Source organism: Arachis stenosperma, chromosome 1, assembly GCF_014773155.1.
Source record: "Arachis stenosperma cultivar V10309 chromosome 1, arast.V10309.gnm1.PFL2, whole genome shotgun sequence".
Taxonomy (NCBI): domain Eukaryota; kingdom Viridiplantae; phylum Streptophyta; class Magnoliopsida; order Fabales; family Fabaceae; genus Arachis; species Arachis stenosperma.
In genome coordinates, this window is record NC_080377.1 from 66,687,130 (window position 1) to 66,710,289 (window position 23,160).

Here is a 23,160-nt window from a genome sequence, read left to right on the forward strand (position 1 = left end):
CTCACTGTAAACATGCGACTACAATGTATGACTACAGATACTCTGGCAGAAGATTTATAGCAATTTGCTGAATGGATTCTTCAGGTCGGCAATGGAACATCTGAAGGAATATGTGATGGATGCAACATGATTAACATACCTCCTAAATTGCTTATCACTAATTATAATGATCCTATATAAGCAATGATTAAAGCAATCTATTCTGATTACATTGCTGACATGGCTAACGAAAGCCACTTGAAAGGTCGAGCTATTTTAGCTCCTACAATTCATGTTGTAGATGAGGTAAATGATTACATGACTGCAATGAACAACAATCAATGCAGGACCTATGTTAGTTCCAATAAGTCTCTGTCTGAAGGAGGTAACAATAAAATTGAAGGCACCCACACACCAGAATTTTTAGCAACACTTAGGTGTTCAGGGCTTTCAAATCATGAATTAAAGCTAAAGGTCGGTTGTCCTGTTATGCTTATCAGAAACATTGATCACTCATCAGGGCTTTGCAACGGTGCCAGGTTGATAATTACAAGACTTGGAGATAAAGTTATCGAGGCAAAGTTGTTGAATTCTAACCACTGTCTCGATAAGGTCTTCATTTCTAGAATGACACTCACACCATCAGATGTAAGGATACCATTTAGATTTTAAAGGAGACAATTTCCTGTTATGCTATCTTATGCAATGACAATAAACAAAAGTCAAGGACAATCGCTAGACCACATCGGATTGCTACTGAAAAAATCAGTGTTTACACATGGCAACTTTATGTTGCCATCTCAAGAGTCACAAATAAAAAAGGTTTGAAAATTTTAATTGCTCATGATGAAAACACTAACAACACAGAGAATGTTGTTTATCCCGAAGTCTTCAAAAATATATGACAATGGGTTCAACTTGAGGTATTTTCTTCTTTATCTTCTCATTTTTATATACATCCATAGTTCCTTATACAAACCTATTGCTCCAACTTTGATTTATTATCGGCCATGATAATACGTTTGACCAACATTTTTTTCTTTTTGGAATTTATATAATAACCTGTAATTTTCTTATATTATTCTTAATCTTGCAGATCCAGCAACAATACCGACATCTTAAATATTAAATACTACCAATCTTACCACATGACATATCCTTTCATTACAGAAGATTAAGACTTGCATGGCTTATTTTAGATATGTCATTCTAACTATTTTGTTGTACCTCTATTGCATTAAATCTTTATCCTTTTCGTAGTTTTTACACTATTAAAACTCTATTTCATTTCTTGCTACCTATTTCTTTGTTAGACTCATTCTAAGTGTTCATATTTAATGCAAATCAAATCCTAATCAATCAAAATGATAAAAATATATATGAATTATTTTTATCTAATATTCAATTCATCACATCCTTAGTTACGGACAAAAACATCGCATAAACTTCATTAGTTTTTCTTTTTCCTTTATAGAAACTCTTTTCATTTTTTCTAAAATTTTAATAAATTTTTGTTACAACATACAAAATCTCTTTTACTTTTTATACCAAATAAAATACAAAATATAAACAGACATTCATGTCATTATAGTTTGTATCTGTATTGTCTGCGCACTGCACGGGTATCTTTCTAGTTTAGTTAGTTATGTCCATATATTTAAGTGTTAGGTAATTTAATAAGATTAAAAAATTAAATAAATAATGTTAAAGACCTAAATACTTTAATTTTTGAAGTATTTCCACCTTAGGGAAAAAAAGAGAGTTTTTTTTTTATGTCAAATTGGTTATCATATATTTTGTTGAGTGGCCATTTTAGATATTCATATTTGGTTATTAGATTTTAATTTATAAACTTTTAAATTATATGACAAATTAATCTTTAATTTTTTTTAAAAATAATTATTACTTTATATTATCGAAACTTACAAAAATAATCAATATGAGTATATGACTCAATTTAAGAAACCAGTTTGGAGTTTTACACTATTTTAGTATTTTTTAACTTGATAAACAGACGAAGATTTTTTCCCTTTTCTTTTGTTAATTTTTAATTTAAATGAAGGAGAATAAATACTAAATAGTAATGAGTAATGACTTTGGTTTAGGGAGAGCTACAAGCCTACAATAGTACATAGCATAAGCTGCGTTTTGCATCTGGAAAGAGCAACCGAGTTAGCTGAAGTGCGAAGGAAGCAAAGAAGCCATGGAAGGTCAAGAAGGGTCTCAGCAGCCACAGCTTGTACTCGCCGACAAGCTCTTCCTTCTCCGTCAACCCGATGTCCCTGACATCGAGAAAGTTCGCTTCAAAGACGACGTTTTCTCTTTCGTCAAAGAAAACGGTATTATTCGTAATTCAATTCAATTCCACTTCGATAACCTCTTTCAATACGGTATTGTTTCTTATTTTGATTGTTTTTATGTAATTTTTGTTTTCCAGATATGGTTCCTTTGTACGAAACCCTAGTGGCTGATTCGGTGTTGGACATGGATCGTGCCCTTTTGGATTCAATGCGTGCTAAGATTGACGATGAGCTCAAGAAGCTTGATGAAAAGTCAGTTCATTTATCTTTCCTCTTCCTATTCTTTATTTGTTTTTAGGGTTTATTGAGAATTTTGGATGCATCGTGTTTGAAATTTGAAATGAGTTAGGGTTTGTGATAAGGGATATTGAGTGGGGTAGTCCTAATTGGTGCTCTTTTGTTTTGCAGTCTGGAGTTTGAGGGTTATGAACTAATGTGTTATAATTGTTGGCTACTTTCTTTTTGGGGAAAAAAAGGGGTAGGAGTTTAGGTGAAATTGTTTGATAGAGTATGTAGATTTTGCTCAAACTTATCAAAAGTTGGACTTAAGAGATGTTGCACTTACATGGAGGAAGAACTTCCACAGTTTTGTGAATAGTAAGTAGATTGAAGTCCATTTAGGTAGACCATTAGTGAGCAGAATGAGCATGCATACAAGCTTGTGAATTATAAGTTTAAAATCCAACTAAGTAGACAATTCATGAGCAGATTCGCGCGCACTTGCACATTTGTGACTAACATGGCTTTGAAAGGGTCTAATGAGGATTATATGTAACTTAGCAGTATGTCACTTTCTTGCATACTGATAACTACTTCAGGTTTGTCTTTTAATTACCCATCTTGTATGTGTTTTGCTAGTTTGAATTGAACAAATGCATCTGGTAAATTTTGTAAGCGTATTTGATTTTTTGGTTAGTATGTAGTAACGAAGTTCTACTTGATCTTTCATTATTACTTTTATGATTAATGTTATTATCATCACTTAGGTTGGTTAAGCGCATCTAACTAGTGTGGGGTTGAAAGTTGAATATTTTTGTTAGTTGGATTGCAACTGATGTATGACATACCATTAGAGTTTAGCATGTGGGCACATTGTTTTGCTTTGCTTTGTGGTTCGCCAGAATGATAATACTTGGATGGAAAGCTAGAGATGATATTACTGAAAGAAAAAGATGTAAAATGCTAAATACCTGGCACTGAAGTTGTTGAAGTTTTGTGATTCTCTGAAATGAAACTATTATATGAAAGCGGCAATTTTAATAACCCTTTCCTCACTTCAGGATTGCTGATGCTGAGGAAAACCTAGGTGAGAGTGAAGTTAGAGAGGCTCACTTGGCAAAATCCTTGTTTTTCATCCGGATTGGTGACAAGGTACGCAGATGACTTAAATTTATTGATCCTTTCCTGTCCTCTGCTGGAATCAAAATTTTATTAAACACTACCTTTTATTCTAGGAGAAAGCCTTGGAACATCTCAAGCTTACAGAAAGCAAGACAGTTGCAGTTGGCCAGAAGATGGATCTGGTGTTTTATACATTGCAGCTTGGTTTCTTTGACATGGATTTTGACCTCATTGCCAAAAGCATTGACAAAGCCAAAAAGTAATCATCTGAACTACAAGTGTCTGTAGTAATGCTCCCTTCGTTATTTTCTGTTCCGGATTGGTTTTTTAAATTCTAACTTGTTGGACCATATTGACAGCTTGTTTGAAGAAGGTGGTGATTGGGAAAGGAAGAATCGGCTGAAAGTATATGAAGGCCTGTACTGCATGTCCACCCGAAATTTCAAGAAGGCTGCCAAATTGTTTCTGGATTCTATTTCGACCTTTACAACCTATGAACTTTTCCCCTACGACACTTTTATATTTTACACAGTTTTGACAAGTATTATATCGTTGGATAGAGTTTCCTTAAAACAAAAGGTATATTAATTCTATCTTCTGTTCTTTTTCTGCTGTTGTATCTTATTCTGCATTTTGCCTCTTGGTGAGTGCTCTGCATATTCCAAACTATCATAACTTAAAATAATCTATTTCAGGTAGTAGATGCTCCTGAGATCTTGACAGTCATTGGCAAAATCCAATATCTGTCAGAGTTCCTAAACTCCTTGTATGATTGTCGATACAAGTCTTTTTTCTCTGCATTTGGTAAGCATACATTGCCATATCTGACTAATTTGTAGTGATTTATTGAAGTTTTGGTTCTTCACCGTGTTCATGCTAGAAGTCTTGTGATTGATGTGTTATAATTTGAGAATTTGAGGAATTAATCTGATACAGAACTGGGGTTACAAAGTGTTGGCAAATATTTCAATTATATGCTTGTGTTCCTATGTTCATATTGTAACTACATCGTGAAATAATTTCAGCTGGCCTGACGGAGCAAATTAAGTTGGACCGCTATCTGCATCCACACTTCCGATACTACATGAGGGAGGTCAGAACTGTTGTCTATTCCCAATTTTTGGAATCTTACAAGAGCGTGACAATTGAAGCAATGGCAAAAGCATTTGGAGTGACCGTGGATTTTATTGATCTGTAAGTGAATACATTTCACGTATTCAATCTTGGTTTAGTATTGAATTTAATCTAGGGCAAATAACCGACACCCTTGTAGATGGTAATTAGGTGATATTGAGCATTACACTTCATTTGTAAAATTATTCGCTAACATTTAGGTTATATGAAAATCAACATTTTTGTAAAACATAACCCAAATTCCTTTATAAAGATGATAGTATGATACTGCCCTCGCTTTCAAGGAGGTTAGTATAGGCATTTCAAAATCAATGGGTAATATCACTTAAATTCTAGGTGGAGGAGGCTAGTGTAATTTATTCTTTAATTGATGGGGAAAAAACTAAGGTTTTCGAAATCTATGCGAGTCAACTCATTGTATTTAATTTGTTTCAGGGAGCTCTCTCGATTTATTGCAGCAGGGAAGCTTCATTGTAAGATTGACAAAGTTGCTGGAGTTCTTGAAACTAACCGGCCTGATGCAAAGAATGCTCTTTACCAAGCAACTATTAAGCAAGGGGACTTCCTATTGAACAGGATACAGAAGTTGTCACGCGTCATCGATCTTTAGGCCTTTCATGTGATTCTAAGTTCATATTTATCTGAAATAGTTGAGATATTGAGATTTCAAGGGCATCCCTTTTGATTTTAAATTTTACTAGGTGGGACTTATGATTTCTGTTGTCTCGTAATTTAAAAATTAATGAACAATCTTGTTTTTGGGAATTCGAGTGTTTCTGGATCCCAATCAGTTTCAATTCATTTTTTATAACTGTTTTAGTTATATTTTATTTCTGATGAAAAAATGTGTGCGCTTGAATTCTATGAAGTCAAGTTGAATTTCGTTGTCATCAATGTATTGGATTTGGATTCTCTAAAGTGTTGGATTCTCTAAAGTTTGAATTTCACTTTAAAGAATAAAGTGTGATTTTTTACCATTTATTTTATAGGTGAGACCAAGAATAAATATGAGAGAGAAACCATTCAAGAGTAGAAGATTACAGTTTATCCTCTAAAGTACAAATTTCAAATTTAAAGGATCCAAATTCTAATGTATTAAGGAATTAATACTAATTTTATACAAATTATTTTGTCCACATGACAATAAATTGAGTCAACACTCTGGACGATCTGCACTACCCCTTGAACATCTAACACTTCAAAAACAAACCGTTTCAAAAGAACTTAGGTAGCGTTTATGACATCTTTAAAAAGCATTTGGAAGCAAAGACATGGACACTGAACATATTGTCTCCGGGACAATTTTTTATACTTTTGTGTCCACTCTTTTACAAAGGACAATGATGGACACGGGATTTAGAAGAGGAACACGGACTGTTTTTATGAATTTTTTTCTTTTTTGTCCATCGTGCTATTTTTTATTATTCCACTGTTACCCCTCTTATCTTTCCTATTTTGCGTTGTTTTCAGAAAGTACTTTTTTTTCTCCATATTCTTTTCCTATCTCCATATTCTCCTTCTTTCTCTTTTTTTTCTCAGGTACTCTTCTTTTTATAGAAATTTTTATTGTACTGAATAATTTCTTTTTTCTTATCATTCTTACTTCAACATTATTTTAACCTTATATTATATTATTTGATTTGTAATAAAAATAATAACAAAAATAATTAGTCTTGAGATTTTTGAAAGATAAATAGTATAAATGTAAAATTGATATTTAAAAATGCTAAAAAATAATTTATAAGTTGTAATTGATTTTATATAATTTAAAAAAAATCAATTTTTTGAAAAGAAAAATAAAATTTTAGATAAAAAAATAGTTTTCTAAATAAAAATAGATTTTTATGTGAAAAATTAATTTTTTTTCATGTAAAGTTGAATTTTTTTTTAAAACTGATTTTGTATTTAAAATTAATTTCACTTATTAACCTAAACAAAATTTTTTATTAATCAAACTCAGATTTATTTTTTTTGTTAATATTAACCATATGTATTCCTACATATTAATAATAAATTTAAAAAAAATAATTATATTTATAAATTTTATTTTAATATAAATACTATTATATAATTTTTTATTAAAATTTTTGACTGTTTCAAATATTTTTTTAAAGTTTCTACTGTCTGTACTCCTACGTACTCTCATTCTTTATTAAATTAGTTTATACTAGAAAATTTGGAATCACATGGCTATTTTAGTCATTTTATATAATATTTTAATCTTATCCATGTGTATCCAAACATAATATTGGACATTACATTAGTGTCCTATCTATCGTATCCAAACACGATACACAAAATATAATTTTTAATGTCTCCATCCTATTGTCTTTGTCTCAGTATCCTATTCTGTCGTGTCTCTAAAAACAAACGCTACCTTAAGTAACACATTTATTGGCCAACATTTGTAACGTATGATAATAATCTGCTATATTACGCATCGGGTAATGACATATTCCTTTGAACAATATGTTATTTACATTTCTAATTTCTAAACAACAAAAACTTTAGATATACTCAACAAAATACAATGTATATTATGATGAAAAGAAAAAATAGTCGAGATGAAGATTCACTTTAGTAGAATAGTTAGATACTTATTTAGGAAAATATATCATTTTCTTTTTATTAATATTTTAAAATAAATTATACAGTCTTTTCATTCTCTTCAAACAAAAATTTCTTCATCATAAAATTATCATAATACAATTATTATTTGTTAATACGTTTTCTTCTCTTATTTTTTTTTTCTTCTTCTTCTCTTATTTTTTTTCTTCTTCTTTCTTGGAATTGTCCTATTTGTGTGACAAACACATTTTAAAAAGAAAATTAATCAAAGAGAAAAACACATTCAACATGTGTATCTTTGTATTTAACTATATATTAACAAAATATAAAAATATTTTTTGGACATATTTAAACACATCCACATAAAATTACATGTCAATGTGTCAAAATTTATTTTTGATATATATTCTTAAAAGTGTATAATTAATATAAAATATCATAATATTATTATAATTTATCTAAAAATTATATATATTGTATTGACATCTAACAAAAGTTTAAAATTTATGTATTGTACCGTATTCCATATTTACGTTCAGGGACGGATATACGGGGCAATTGGAGGCCTTGGCCCCCCAACTTTTTTTTAAAAAAAAAATAATAGTAAGTTATTAAGTATGATTTAATTATTTAAAAAATTTATTTAATATTTAGTCTAGTATAAATAAGGGTAAAGTATACTTTTTGTTCCTGAAGTTTAACAAACGTTTTAAAAATATTCCTAAGTTTTATTTTGTTTCAATTTTGTCCCAAAAATTTTCGATTTGCATAAAAAATATCTCTCTGACGGCTAATTTTTCAAAAAATTTAAGACCGATTCAACAACAATTTCATAAGAACAACCCTTCAACTCAAGCAAATCAAACATAATTTTCATGCATTATTATTAGATTGATCTTAAATTTTTTAAAAATTTAGCCGTCGAAGATATATTTGATGCAAATTGAAAACTTTTGGGACAAAATTAAAACAAAATAAAACTTAGGGGTATTTTTGAAACTTTTGTCAAACTTTAGGAACAAAAAGTATACTTTATCCTATAAATAATAGTTTAGTCCAACCTAATTACCTAAATATTAATGATTTCTAATATTTAAAAAATAAGTAACAACATTAAAAAATATGAAAAAAGATATTATTATTAATATTTTTTAATTAAATAAAATTTTTTAAATCCCACAAAGTATTTTTTTTCTTGTGATCGTCTTTTTTTATCATTTGGTATTAATTTTCTCTGTTTCAACTACTACAACTGAAAGATCTTTTTTAGCTACGAATATTGTGAAGAATGACTCAGAAATAAAACAAAAAATGAATTTCTTGTCAATTGTCTTTTAATTATATTTAAAAAAATTGCTGAAAATTTTGATACAGATTCTATTACCGATGAATTTTATAATACCAAGAATCGACTACTTCATTAGTAAAAAGTATACACATATTTTTTGCACTTTAAAATATATTCTTTATCGATATATTTTTGTAATACATTTTACATGATATAATTTTTTGCATAATTTTTTAATATTATATATGTCATTGGCCCCCAATAATAATATTTCTAGATCCGTCTCTAAGTACGTTTCTTTTTTTTTTTTTCATCTCTTCACGTCTTGTGTTATTTAACAAAATTTTTATATTATTTTTCTAAAAATTTATATGTTAGTTTTCAGACATTTCTATGTTATATTCGATGAATTTGATTTTTATATGAATTAGATTAGTTTGAAAAAATTTAACATCAACTTATTAAAATTTGATTGAAGACTTAGATGCAAAAATATTTGTTCATTCAACATTTTTCTTAAATAAAATAGTCAAAAGAATGAACTACTTATGAATGTTGCAAGTTTGCCAAAGGAAAAATTAAGTTCTTTGTCTCTTCTAAATCGGTTTCTCATTTTAAAAAATATAAAAGTAGAAACTTTTTAAATTTTGTGTGTATTGAATGTATTTAAAATATATAAGACTTTTTTTCAAAGAATATGAATCAAATATTTTCTTTTATAATACTCTTGTCCATATCTAGGCCTTATAAAGCCCAGGCCATACCGTTTTTGACATGTAGGCTACGTTCATTATTAGGCCCTATGAAGATTGGCCCAAGGGTGACAAATTTACCACAAAAGGACTGGTTCACCAATTAAAAAAAAATTTAAATGAGAGATAGAGAGAGAGAGGGGGTGGGAAACACAGGGAGGGGTAGGCTTAGTGAACATGACAAGGATCCAAGGGTTTGGAATCGAGAAGAGTATCGGCGACTGGAGCATGAATCATTTTCTGTCTTTGTGAGTAATTTACCGCAGGACATTTCCAAGAGGGAATTATTCCATTTGTTCAACTGGACGGGAAGAATCAATGATATATATTTATCACGAAAACAAAAAAGTGGAAATATATACATGATTGCTTTCGTGCGATACACAACCAAAGGAGGGGCATTGAAGGCGGTTGCGGAAATGAATCATCAGAGACTGAGAGGAAAGATTTTGTTTGTGGAAGAGGCAAAATACAGTAGGATGTCAGGGGCAGTAATGACAAGCAATATACGTGCGGATGGGAACAGGCGACAAACCGCTACATGGCAGCCACGTAGGAAAGTTGCTGAGTCTGGGTCTGAGGCTCCTGGAAATGAGGAGCGGAAACGGGAAAGAGACAAAGATCCGTATGGAAAGGATCGGACAAAGAAAGTAAAAGTAGCAGTGGCAACAGAGAATCTGGAATGGTTGCAGAGGAGCATCGTTGGGGGCACGACCAAAGCCATTAACTTTGAGTCTTTAAAGGAAATGATCGCAAAGAATGTGCCTAATGCTGTTCAGGTGCGGGAGATGGGCGCCTACAAAGCACTTCTGACTTTTGACAGTGTACGGAACGCTGACGATGCCTACACTTTTAACATGAATAGACTCTTACAGCAATTCCATAGAGTGTGGCGATGGGAGGAGTCGGAACATAGTGAAACTCGAAGGGTGTGGCTCGAATGCTTTGGGGTTCCGCTGCACGCTTGGTCAGTTAACACCTTTAGGACGATAGGAGGCCAATGGGGTGAAGTCGTTGGATGTGATAGAGAAACGGAAATGTGTAGCTCTTTCACTGTAGGTCGTGTTCAGATTGACACTTACGTAATGGATGTGATTCAAGAATGGGTCCACGTCACAGTTGGTACGGGAGGATTCGATGTTCTGGTGAAGGAGGTTGGACATGAGGCATGTAACCTGGTATGCACCGGAAAATCTGAAGATAAACAGTCAAATATACAAGGGAATCCCGATAACAAAAGCAACAGCGCCGGCGGGGATATAATACAGAATTCTAGTGCAGGGTCATTGCATGAAGGGATACAGGATGAAGTTCGGTTGTTGTTGGTTCCACAGAATGAGGAAGAAGACAAGGGCAGAATTGTAATTACTGACACAATTTTGAATGAATGGAATAATGGCGATGCGCAGCGTAATCTCGAGGAAATCAGAACGTATCCTGCATTAATTAAGGATAATCATTTTATGCACGAATTAGGGGGAAGAGCCGTTATGCTCTATGAAGAAGATTCTGAAAAAACAATAATTGGTACCCTAATTGGACTGGAAAAAGAGTCCACAAGTGCAACACCAAAAAAACCACAATTAGAAAAGAATTGGGCCAAAATAGAACATGAGGACAGGCACCAAAGGTTGGGCTCAGGACTCCAAGCCCACAAGCCAGCGAACGCGGGTCAGAGGCCATGTGGATCTGATTCGGGTCGGGCCCTAGTGGGAGACGCGGGTCGCGAATCTCCTAACCAAACCTGCACGGGAGATGAACGCGGCGCCATGGGAGAGCTCCCAGTCGCTGGCAGGCAGGCGGCGATCAACGGGGAAGGTCGCGGAAAGGGTGGTCCCGGCGAGAACCTGGGAGGGGAATTCATACGCGCTGGGTCTGTCGGCCTCCAAACCACCGGGACTGCTGCTGACGACGATGCAGGGAGCGGTGTCGAGGGTGGGGAAGCTGGCTCTCCGGCGGCGGTCAAACAGGGTATGTATGGCGCATCAGTTTTCAAAGTGGCAAGGGGAGAACGACGAGACAGAATCCATGAGAGCAACAGGCATGGAGGCACAGTGAGGGCTAATCACGAAGAGGGGAGGCACGGAGAACAGAGCGCCAGACCAGAGAATAGAACCGGGAGTGACCAAAAGACACATAATTACTTTGGACGAACTGGTAGGGTGATCTGTGGGCACCTTGAGGAAGATTTTGCAGAAACTGAACCGAACCAAGAAGGAAGGAGGAATGAGGTGGAAGCAAGTGACAAGCAGCAAACCGATCTGGAGGAGCAGCTGGTAGAAAATAGAAAGACCTGGGAACTGGCACGCGAATCAGGAGTGATATTATATGAGGAGGAAGACGACATTATGGCAATTTTACAAGCACAGAACGAAGAAATAGCTCGCAAAAAAAAGATGGCAAAGCAGAAAGCAAAAATGAGACGATGCAGACCCAAACATGCAAAACAGGTGTGTAAAACAATTTTAAGATGATTTTCAGTTCATGGAATGTGCGGGGGTTGAGGGGGGATGGGAAGTTGAGAATGGTAAAGGACCTAAAGAATAAACATAGGCTACAAATGTTAGGGTTGATTGAAACCAAAAGACAGATAGTGACGAGGTTTGATGTTACCAGAATTTGGGGACAAGGTAGTCCAGGTTGGGAATATGTAGGGTCCGATGGGGCGTCTGGTGGACTATTGCTGATTTGGGATGAGGAGATGTTCAAATTGAATAACTGTTATAAGGGAGAGAGGTGGTTATGTGTTGAGGGAGTAATATTAAAAAGTAGCTTCAACTGTGCGTTTGTCTTGGTCTATGGTGCACATGATAGAGATGAGAAGATTCAGGTATGGGAGGAGCTGAGCTATATAGCGGGATTATGTCAGGTTCCGTGCTGTTTTATGGGAGACTTCAATGAAATAGTACATATAGAGGAACGAAGAGGCACTACTAGGCTAACAAGGTCTGCGGAAGACTTTAAGCTTTGGATACAGGACATGAACTTAGTGGATTTGCCACTCACTGATCGGAAGTTTACATGGTTTCGAGGGTGTTCCTGCAGTCGCATAGATAGAGTCTTGGTTAGCTTGGAGTGGTTAGAAGAGTACCCAGAGGCACACTTGAGAGGTGGACCAAGAGGTTTGTCAGATCATTGCCCGCTAATAGTGGAGGGTAGGAAGCTGAGAGGAGGACCCAGGCCGTTCCAGAGCCTTGATTCATGGTTTACACATGAGGGATTTCGTAGGATGGTGAAGGAGGAATGGAGAGGATTGGGAGAGCTACAATTCACAGATAAATTGAAGGCGCTAACAGAACCACTGAGAAGATGGCATAGGACAAATTTTGGTGACATGGATAAGAAGATTGTAAAGTTTGAGGAAGAGATCAAGAAGATTGATGATATGGTCAGCAATGGAGTATATGATGGAACACTGGAGGCTAGAAGAAAGGCGCTGGTTAAGTGCTGTGAGCGATGGTATGTGAGGAAAGAAGTACATTGGAAGCAGATGTCGCGGTCTCGACACGTGAATGATATGGACAGAAATACAAGATACTTCCACAATATAGCTTCAGCTAGAAGGCGGAACAATAGGATTGATACTCTGGTTATCAACGGCAGGTTGGTTCGGAATCAGGCTAGAATAAAGGTTGCTATCAGAGAGTTTTATAAGGAGTTATACCATCAGGAAGCCTCTCCTGTTCTGAGGTTCAGAGATGGCCTGGTGGTTCGAATAGGTGAGGAGGATGCTATGGCTCTGGAAGTGATGCCGTCGGCAGAGGAGATCAAAGAGGCCATGTGGGATTGTGAGTCCTCCAAGGCGCCAGGGTGTGACGGGTACAACATGAACTTCATCAAGCGATGTTGGGATGAGATTGGCTCTGAATTCACAGCTGCAGTGATGGGGTTCTTCCAGACAGCCAGGCTACCCAAGGATGCCAATATCACTTGGGTGGCGCTGGCTCCTAAATTCATAGGTGCGAAGGAGATTAAAGACTTGCGACCTATCAGTATGGTGGGGTGTGTGTATAAGGTTATTTCGAAGGTGCTAGTTAGGAGGATGAGGTCAGTGATGCCAACATTGGTAGGAGAGACTCAGAGTGCATTTGTTCAGGGAAGGAAAATCCATGATGGGGCGCTTATTGCGTGTGAAACAGTTAGTTGGCTTAAATTGAGGAAAAAAGAGGCTGCCCTAATCAAGCTTGACTTCCAAAAAGCATATGACAGGGTTAAGTGGAGCTTTGTGAACATTGTGATGCAGAAGATGGGATTTGGGCATAAATGGAGAGCATGGGTGATGGAGTGTGTAGCCACTGCGTCTATGTCGGTGCTGATAAATGGATCGCCATCTAAGCCTTTCAACATGGAAAGAGGGTTGAGACAAGGGGACCCACTATCTCCGTTCTTGTTTGTACTTGTGGTAGATGTGCTGCATCGAATGATTGGAGAGGTAGTCAGGAATGGTCGTATAGCACCATTACTGGTTGGTAGAGATAGTGTAGCATTGTCACATCTTCAGTTTGCTGATGACACTATTCTCTTTTGCCCACCAGAAGAGGATACTATAAGGAATTACAAGAGGCTTCTGAGAGTTTTCGAGTTGATGTCAGGTCTGAGTATCAATTTTGAGAAGTCTAGTCTGATTCCAATTAATTGTGAGGAGCAATGGGTCGATCGTATGTGTAACTTGCTGGGGTGTAAGGGGGATACCCTCCCAGTCAAATACCTTGGAATATCCCTAGGAGCTAATCCGAGGTTGGTGAAGACATGGAAGCCCATCATAGATAAGGTGGAGGAGAAACTCAGCCTGTGGAAGGCCAATGTGCTAAACAAAGCTGGGAAGCTGGTACTTATCAAATTTGTGTTGAACAGTTTGCCAGTATACTATCTGAGTTTGTTCAAGATGCCGAAAGCTGTTGCTGAGAAACTGATTTCGCTGCAGAGAACATTCCTGTGGAGCTCAGAAGAGGGTAGGACTGGTATGGCATTAGTAAGGTGGGAAGTGGTACAGGCACCGAAGAAGTTAGGTGGGCTGGGAGTTGGGGATGCTATGGTTCGCAACACAGCGCTTTTGTTTAAGTGGTGGTGGCGATTTGCGAAGGAGGATTGCCCATTGTGGAAAAAAGTCGTAGTTTCTTGTCATAATCTAAACCCCAATGAGCCACTGTCGACTCAAGACCCGCCTACTAGAGGAGGACCATGGAAGGATATTTGTCAGCTACACATCAGGAACCAACCTTTAAGAGATAAGATGATCACAGGCCTGTCCATGGGGGTTGGGGATGGGTGTAGGACACGATTTTGGGAGGATGCATGGGTGAGTGGTGGACCCTTAAAGAACCGGTTCCCGAGGCTTTTCTCTGTTTCAAACCAGTGTGGATCCGTTATAGGAAACTGTGGATTTTGGGATGGGCTTGAGTGGATTTGGAACTTCCAATGGAGGCGAGAGCTCTTCCAATGGGAGTTGGAACTCTTGAGTGCGTTGCATGAGGTTTTGAGACCTGTGAATTTAGTTCATAACAGAGAGGACAGAGTGGTGTGGAAATATGATAGGCGAGGTGTTTTTACAACTAACTCATTTGTGCAGGTGATGCAGGAGGAACTGGTCCCAGCGGAGGTAACTAGCTACAGCTTTACCAGGACTATCTGGAAGGGGTTGGTCCCACCTAGAGTGGAACTGTTTGTCTGGTTTGTTCTGATAGGAAGAGTGAATACAAAGGACAGGTTGAGCCGGTTTGGAATTATCAGTCAGGAAGATGTTACTTGTGTTCTTTGTAACAACGAGGTGGAGGATATACATCACTTGTTTCTAGGGTGTGTATTTGCATGGCAGGTGTGGAGTGCTTGGATCTCAGCATTTGGCCGACGATGGTCTTATCCGGGATTGATGAAAGAACACTTTCTTAGTTGGACAGAAGAACCGAGGAGGATGGAAGAGCGAAACCACCGGTTGAGGTGTTTCTGCGCAGTTGTCTGGAACTTATGGCTGGAAAGAAATAGACGGATTTTTCAGCAAACAAGCAAAGGAGTTGAAGAAATCATCAACATGTCCTCAGATAGTACTAACGAGTGGAGCGGTGGAGATCCCTTTAGTTATTGATGGCTATGCCGGAGATGACATGGGGACGGATTTGTATTTTTCTGTTTTAGCCCTGTTTATGTTTAGTTGTGACACTGTACTTGCTCCACTGCTATTGTGTTGAGCTATTTGCTTTCAAAAAAAAAAAAAGGGCTGGTTCACCTGGGTCAGACTAACCTAGATACTGGTTTCTGAAATCCATACCCGACCTAACGTGTGGAGCAAACTAAGCGCTTTTTTCACTATTTCGGTTACCACCTCTAGTAGTAACCACTCTGAATTTGAGGAGGCTAACTTCCCACGCTATAAAAAAGTAACTGCCCATGATCTTTAGGGGTCACTTCCAAGTTCCAAAGAATGACCTAGTGTAACATTTGTACTTTATAAATACCTCCTTCACATAGGTATTTTTTTCATTCCAAATTCACCTTGGATTCACTAAAAACTTCGGTACTCTTAAAACACATATTAGTGAATTCAAACATATGTCCCCTTTTTTTTTATTGAGAGGTCTCATTCGAACCACGTCTAATACAAACTTAACAAAAAAAAAGGGGATAAAACTAAACTAAACATAAATAAAACAAAGTCATAGTAAAAGCAAAATAATAAGAGATGATGAAAACAATAGGTCAACAGTCCCATGGACAGCACAACTAGAATTATCCGCCTGAATCTCATGTGAAGCAATTAAGTTCGTTTGAAAAAATAGTACAGCTCTATAGCTTCACCTGTTTCATTAGTTACTTCTTGATGCTTAACAGTCATTTATAAAATCCAAGTTTTAGGCAGCAATGTATGGTCCCCTAATCCAAGCAATCTATGACTCTGTGTATTGTACTCATAGATTTCCTTTTAGAAGATGCATAACTATTTATTTAATTTAAAATATCTTTTTGAAAAATATGTAATAAATAAATAGTTGTGTATATAATTTATGAAATGTGAAGCACGCATAAATCATGATAACGAAAGCACAGAAGAATATTTCCCTAATCCACTCTAGGAGCCTCACATAGTCAGAGTGAGAAGAAAAGAAAAGAAGGGAAAAGAAAGAAAGTGCACCCACCACCAGTTTATCCTAGTAAGCGATGAGTGAAGGTGACATAACGTGCAACCTATAACAACATCCAAACGCTTCTGAATCACAAAAACAAAAAGCCTTGCAACCCAAATATGGCATGCCACTGACATACATTGAGATATCTCAATTTGTGTTCGAGCTGCCAATCTCTGATACCGTATGCTTATACAGTATACTATACAAGAACAACGAATATATATACATATATGCAGCAGAAGAGAAGAGAAGAGAAATAGTTAGCTAAGTGAGTGAGTGATGTTTCCCCCTGTCGATATCAACGACATAAGAGAGAAGCTCTCCTACCAGTTTCGCCCTTTGCAACGGTCCTTCCAATTCTGGGTTCGAGCCATTGATATCTACACTGGTTACAAGGTCTCTCTCTCTCTCTCTCTCTCTCTCTCTCTCTCTCTCTCTCTCTCTGTAGCGTAGTCTACTTGTTTATTCATTGAATTGCGAGTGGTTTTGAATTGGTAGGTGTTTCAAGTGAGAGTGAATTTCGAGAGGGATGTGCAGAAGCGAGAAGCATTGTGGGAAAGGCAGCACGAGCTCGCTGCTGACAAGGTTTACGCCATGTGTGCCGACCTCGGTGGTTTCTTCCTCAAGGTTTTCTTTCCCCTTTCAGATTATTTTCTCAATCACATTTTAGTTACTGTGAATAGTTGTATTTTAGTTTGGATTTCGCATTTTTGTTCAATTGGTTTACATTGTCCTTGGAAAAATTATGGACCAGCTTTGAATTTTTGGCTTACTTTTATGACTTGCATTTTCAGCTGGTGTTTTTAAGTTTCGATTATGATTGGTGTGCTCATGATGTTGTATCTTTGATTTGAACATAACATTGTGGAACAGATCGCACAAATTTTAGGGAAGCCTGACCTAGCCCCGGCTGCGTGGGTGAGAAGGCTTGTCACGCTGTGTGATCAGGCTCCTGCGACCCCATTTCAAACTGTAAAGTTGATACTGGAGAATGAGCTAGGACAGGGTATTGACGATGTGTTTGATAGATTTGATATGGAACCCCTTGGTTCTGCTTCGATTGCTCAGGTCGGTGTGAAATTTCTGTTCTGCTGTCTCAGCAATGCCCTCAAGAACACATGCTTATGCTTCTGATTGTGCTGATATGATATATTAGGATATCAGTAACGGATTGTTATTTATGATCCTCTCAACATTTCTTAGATTTTTCCTTGATACTTGCTCTTAAGTTACTCATGCATGTTTTATGTTGAATCACTGTTTTATCTTGGAATTTAAAGAAGTCCTGTTGCGTGCTATTTCTTAAAAATTTTCCCTCTTACGCATGTTTATTCTTTAAGGGTGGGCCTTAGAGTAATGTTATGGTTGTTATGCCAAAGCAATTCATTCTGTTTGGTGATAACTCGGAATAAGTATATTTTGACAGACCTATATTCTTATGAACATTCAGTACCATGTTTCTGACAAATCCATTTTTCTCATACTAGGTTCATAAAGCAAGACTGAGAGGGGATAAAAGTGATGTTGTTGTCAAGGTAATTGAGGTTGATAAGTGATTAGTCTTGTGACCTCATGACACCACTAAACTTCTGATTCTGATTTCTTTAGCATATAATAGGTTCAACATCCTGGCGTTCAGGATCTGATGATGACAGATCTCCGTAACTTGCAAGCTTTCGCTCTGTACATGCAAAAGACAGATATCAAATTTGATCTATATTCGGTGACAAAGGAAATGGAAAAACAGGTGCCCGTTATTTGCTTGCTAGATTTGTTCGTTAGCTTTATTATACTACATGGATTATTTGATAATTAATTCATGCCTTTTTTCCCCTGTTTTGTTTTATTGGTTTGTTAATTAGTAGGATTCTTATCAAAGGACAGAACTTACTCGCATTTTTCCCCAGTTGCCGATTAAATAGAAGTTCCTATTAAGAATAAACTTTATTAGGTACTTTTATTATATAGAAAGCGATTGATGGATGGGTTGTGTATGCAATTTATAATAGAAACATGCTGGGGAGTATATTATATAATCGAGTGGTTAGGAAGTTTCTGTCATATCTGACTTCATGCAGCTTATTTGTTTCTTGTACTCTTATGAGTCATGTATCAGCAACTTTTATCGGAATACAATATATTATCACTCTCACAAGTAGCATTTTGTGATTAAATCTCGACTGAGTGTTTATGCCAGAGTGAAGTTCGTTGAACTGTTGACAACTTCTTGAACTTAAATCTGACATAACTTGGTTAAAAATATTAGTTGCATAGTGTTACTAATGAGATTTATGAACGAAAAACCAATACTTAGCTGGATCTTATTTGTTTTTGCTGCATATATTAACAAAGGATACATATTACTTCTCATTAGAAATCTTTGCAAGCTTCTCTTCAGTTAACATGTAAATTTTTTGTAGACCACATTTTTTTTTTTTTATGTAGTTTCTTTATCTCACTTGTAATAACTCAGTGATGTTAATGTTAAGGTACTTCCTACAACCTACTATGACTTGTTCTAATGAAAATATGTGACATTCTAGATTGGCTATGAATTTGATTTCAAGAGGGAAGCTGCTGCGATGGAATGTATTAGAAAGTTCTTGTATCAAAATAACAGAAGGGCTCCTGTTTTGGTTCCACGGGTAATACGAGATATGGTTACTAGGTATGTTATGCAGCAAAAAGGATTTTTGATAATCTGCTTCGAAATATTAATAATGAACTAGATTGGTAACTTATTGTATTATTTTGAAGAGATGTCACCCGTATATTGTTTTCAAATGTCTTGGTGCTTGCAGCATTAACTTATGTTATCTAATAAAATGAGTTTTTGAGGTAAACTAGCTTTTCTGATTGGATAAATTAAGTAATATTATGTAGACAAAACCCTATGTATTATTCACAGCACTTTCCTGCACCCTATATAGTTCTAACTGCCTCATTCCCTTTGCTAACTTAGCTGTGTTGTTCACAAATATTATCCTCCCACTATTCCTTATTGCTATCTGTCTATTTCTCCATTTTCCCTTTCTTGCTGCACTATGATATTGGTAACATAGGTTTCTTACACATTAACAATAAAATAATCTAAGAGTTTGAATGTTAGAGCACTAGTATTTTGTGCATATAGTTGTGAGGATTGTGCTTTGAGAATCAAGCACAGTAAATTTTATGGTTGCTATACCATGCATGGTATGTTATGAAATGCCTCTTTGTTGTTAAAAACTAGGATGAAGTGAAAAGAACGACGAACATAAGAAATCCCGTATGGCAAAATAGTTGCTGTTACATATTTGATAATCTTCAAATGACCAAGAAAGCTATGATCCATGCGTATTTTGTTAGTGTTAACTTCTTTTGGTTATGTTATGCTTCCTTGATTGTACAGGAGGGTACTGGTGATGGAGTTTATTGATGGGATTCCAATAATGAACCTTGGTGATGAAATAGCAAAGAGAGGCATAAACCCTCGTGGTAGGGCGGCAGCAGCAGCAAAGCAGTAAGCTTCTCAGCTATCCTATATGAATCCACTATATCACAATATTGCCTCAAATAATACTTATATATAACCTAAATTCTGAATTTTGATATTCTTGTCACTTGTTCAACTTCGAATATATTTCATTCATGTCCATAATTTTTGGGAGGATATAGATGAGAGAATCAGGAGCATAGAGGGGATGGTGAAGTTTTAATAAATAGGAACATTAGCTCTTCTTCTTAGAGATTCTGAATGTGGATAATTCTTCATTCTGATGCACGTAGTTCTATGCATATCACACTATTAACTATGCTGTAAAAGTGCAGGAAGATTCTTCAAAGCTTGACTCTAGCTTATGGTCAAATGATATTGAAAAGTGGATTCTTCCATGCAGATCCTCACCCAGGAAATATCCTGATTTGTAAAGGATCAGAGGCAAGTCAGCTGCCATATATGTATATATATTCTTGTATGTTCTTAAATGTTTCTTTATCTAAATATGCTCATATCTTTGAAATGTGATCTTTCTAGTTAAAATAGTCACTTTCTTTCATTAAGTAAAAACTCAACCAATTCGACCTTCATCAAGAAATTAAATATGGAAATGACTTCTGTATGATATTGAAAATTAGTTTCAAAACTTGATGCCCTAATATAAATGTATATCTTGTAAATTCCCTAATGTTTGCATTTCCTGTAGTCAGGTTGGCTTGCTGGACTATGGGCAGGTGAAGGATCTCCCAGAACCATTGAGGCTTGGTTATGCTAATCTAGTTCTTGCAATTGCTGACGGTGACCAATTAAGAGCTGCAGAAAGCTATAGGTATTGAAGTATATATTTAAGTCTCATCTACTGTTGTTTGTTGAAAATAAGAACAAATGAACACAAGATAATGAGTTTGATAAGCCTTGATATGTGGAGTATGAAGCACAAAAGTGAGATAGATAAGATAGGGGGAAAGGAAGTCTAAAGTAATTAATTCTTTGTTAGTAAAATCAGATTTGATGACCCTAACTAGTCTTTTTATTGAGAAAATTTCTAAATTTGTCATCATGCAAAGTTAAAAGAAACTGTCACTTGAATCTCAATTTAGCTCAACAAAATTGGTAGATTTTTATCACAACATCATGTCCATGACATTTTATATGCTTTGGCACATACAGAGATCATTGTATGACAGATGTCTCTTTTTAAGTTAACTTCCTGATTTTGAAATGAAAATGTCAACAATTTATGTTATGTTCAATTTTGTAGATCTAAATACTCGTTTTAATATTACTTTATAGGGAGCTTGGTATAGAAACCATTAGCAATTGTGAAAATGAGCAACAAGAATTGTTTAGACTAGCAACGACGATGTTTGATACAAAATTGCCTCCAGGGGTCACAATGCTGCAACCTTTCTCAGAGGAGTCTTCAATAAAGAAAATCGGGGTTCAAGTATGTTTTCGAGTCCAAATATTTATTTGTTTGTTCCTCCTTATGTATTAGTAAGAATGCTACTAAATTCGTGTGTTAAGATGCTTTTATTGTGAAAAACAATTTGGTTTTATTAATCAGGGTAAGGTCACTGTATAACATGTCAGATAATTTGATTACACTAGTCTAAGGAGAGATGAAGTGTTAGAAGCCGGATTTAGAGCCATTAGTTTGAGATGCAGCAGGTGTCAGTTATTGATAAAAATAAAACTTAATTCCAGGATGACTAAAGTTTAAAGGGAAAATGGGGGCAAATTTTAATGGGTTTTAGGCAGGACCAAAAACTCCTGGTTGGTTAGCTCCTCGCATGATGAGTCTTTTTTCCTTTATATAGATCATAATGTCATATCTTTGAATGTTACACTATGTACGAGATGGAAAATTCCAATCCTTTTATAATGTTGGTGGCAAAATCTTTTTCAGTTTTTAGTTCCTGGTCGTTAAATTTGGAAGAATATGTTTTCAGCTTTTATTGTAACAGAACAAGGTGGAGATAACTTCTTAATATTCTATGCTTCTACTTTCCCTAACTAAATTTCCTAAAATTGTTTGTGGCTGGTTATGCTAGTCTTTCCCAGAAGAACTGTTTTCGGTACTTCGGACAGTGCATCTATTGAGGGGACTTAGTGTTGGACTGGGAATCAATTATTCTTGTGCAGAACAGTGGCGACCCATTGCAGAAGAAGCTTTATTTCAGGCGGGAAGACTTCAAGGTGTCACCATAAGACTTCAAGCTTTATTAACGCTTTGAAAAATAGATGGCAATAAACATTATGCAGTCCTTACATCTTTGGTTGTTTCTGTTGTTTCTTTGTGAATTTTAGATGTCCCAACATCCCGCTAAACCAGCTAATATCTGATTCCAAGCTCTTGGCTTTCTTACAGGCAAGGATGTTAAGCCCAGGCCTAAAAAGCGCCGTTCGTGGAGAAGATTATTTTCGAGAGGCTAAATAGGTAGGTTTTGATCAAAGCTACTTGCATCTTCTTTCTTGGTAAATTGCCAATTATTTAAGTTCACTTTTTCATATTTCACAGTTGACATTGATGGTTACCGATGATCCGTATTTTATCACTAGGATTTTGGGTGGCGGTACCTTGCAGGTTCTTTTAGAATTTTTTTTTTTTAATTTTTGGATTGTGCCGTTTTCTTCTATTTCTTTATTATTATTATTATTATTATTATTTTTTTTACAAGATTAACTCCATCACGATTTATTTTTAGTCTGCTCTCTCTGTCTCAAAATAATCAATGTATTTGATTACAATTTATCATAATAAGATTTTGTGGTGCCTTGGAGGGTATTCTTTTAAATTTTGTTATTTTGGAATTGTACCTTTTATTTTCATGGGATTAATTGCATCACCATCCATCTATAATTTACTCTATTTGAAATAGTTGTACATTGACCAAATTGGTGCATTCATAGCAAACTAAGAGAGTAATATAGTTCCTCAACACGGTGTATATGTGATGGAAGGCACCATCTCAAACGGGAGGAGGGAGCCTGTTATTGAGGAAGTTCCCTAACAATGCGGTCTTGGGGAGTGTCTTCTATACACCCTCTCTGCTATGATGACACGACTGATTCTTTCAAACAGTGGATCTAAAAATTTTAAGTTGTGGGGATAAATATATAATATACTAGTATTTTTATCCGTAATAACATTATAGAAATATAAATTTTTTAAAATTATGTCGGTTTTGTCCTGACA

General features: G+C 35.7%; 2 protein-coding genes across 5 annotated transcripts; both read left to right on the forward strand.

Annotated features, from left to right (window-relative positions):
• Positions 1-2,073: 2,073 nt before the first annotated feature.
• Positions 2,074-5,672, forward strand: LOC130945907 (26S proteasome non-ATPase regulatory subunit 6 homolog). Its single transcript, XM_057874600.1, has 8 exons — positions 2,074-2,318; positions 2,417-2,531; positions 3,560-3,650; positions 3,734-3,879; positions 3,980-4,199; positions 4,316-4,424; positions 4,646-4,814; positions 5,190-5,672. Exons 1-8 carry the CDS (start codon positions 2,183-2,185, stop codon positions 5,362-5,364), a joined length of 1,161 nt encoding a protein of 386 aa, XP_057730583.1. The 5' UTR covers positions 2,074-2,182; the 3' UTR covers positions 5,365-5,672.
• A 10,765-nt stretch (positions 5,673-16,437) lies between these two features.
• On the forward strand, positions 16,438-22,759 carry LOC130962020 (protein ACTIVITY OF BC1 COMPLEX KINASE 8, chloroplastic). Of its 4 annotated transcripts, none has more exons than XM_057888116.1 (13): positions 16,438-16,879; positions 16,982-17,110; positions 17,357-17,551; positions 17,971-18,018; positions 18,102-18,230; positions 19,027-19,151; positions 19,875-19,985; positions 20,294-20,402; positions 20,672-20,790; positions 21,255-21,408; positions 22,016-22,160; positions 22,272-22,401; positions 22,483-22,759. In XM_057888116.1, exons 1-12 carry the CDS (start codon positions 16,763-16,765, stop codon positions 22,289-22,291), a joined length of 1,401 nt encoding a protein of 466 aa, XP_057744099.1. In that variant the 5' UTR covers positions 16,438-16,762; the 3' UTR covers positions 22,292-22,401; positions 22,483-22,759. The 4 variants fall into 4 exon arrangements, with proteins under 4 accessions (XP_057744099.1, XP_057744091.1, XP_057744105.1 ...); XM_057888108.1 differs by having other exon boundaries at positions 22,333-22,401; XM_057888122.1 differs by having other exon boundaries at positions 21,350-21,408; positions 22,333-22,401.
• The last annotated feature ends 401 nt before the right edge of the window (positions 22,760-23,160 follow it).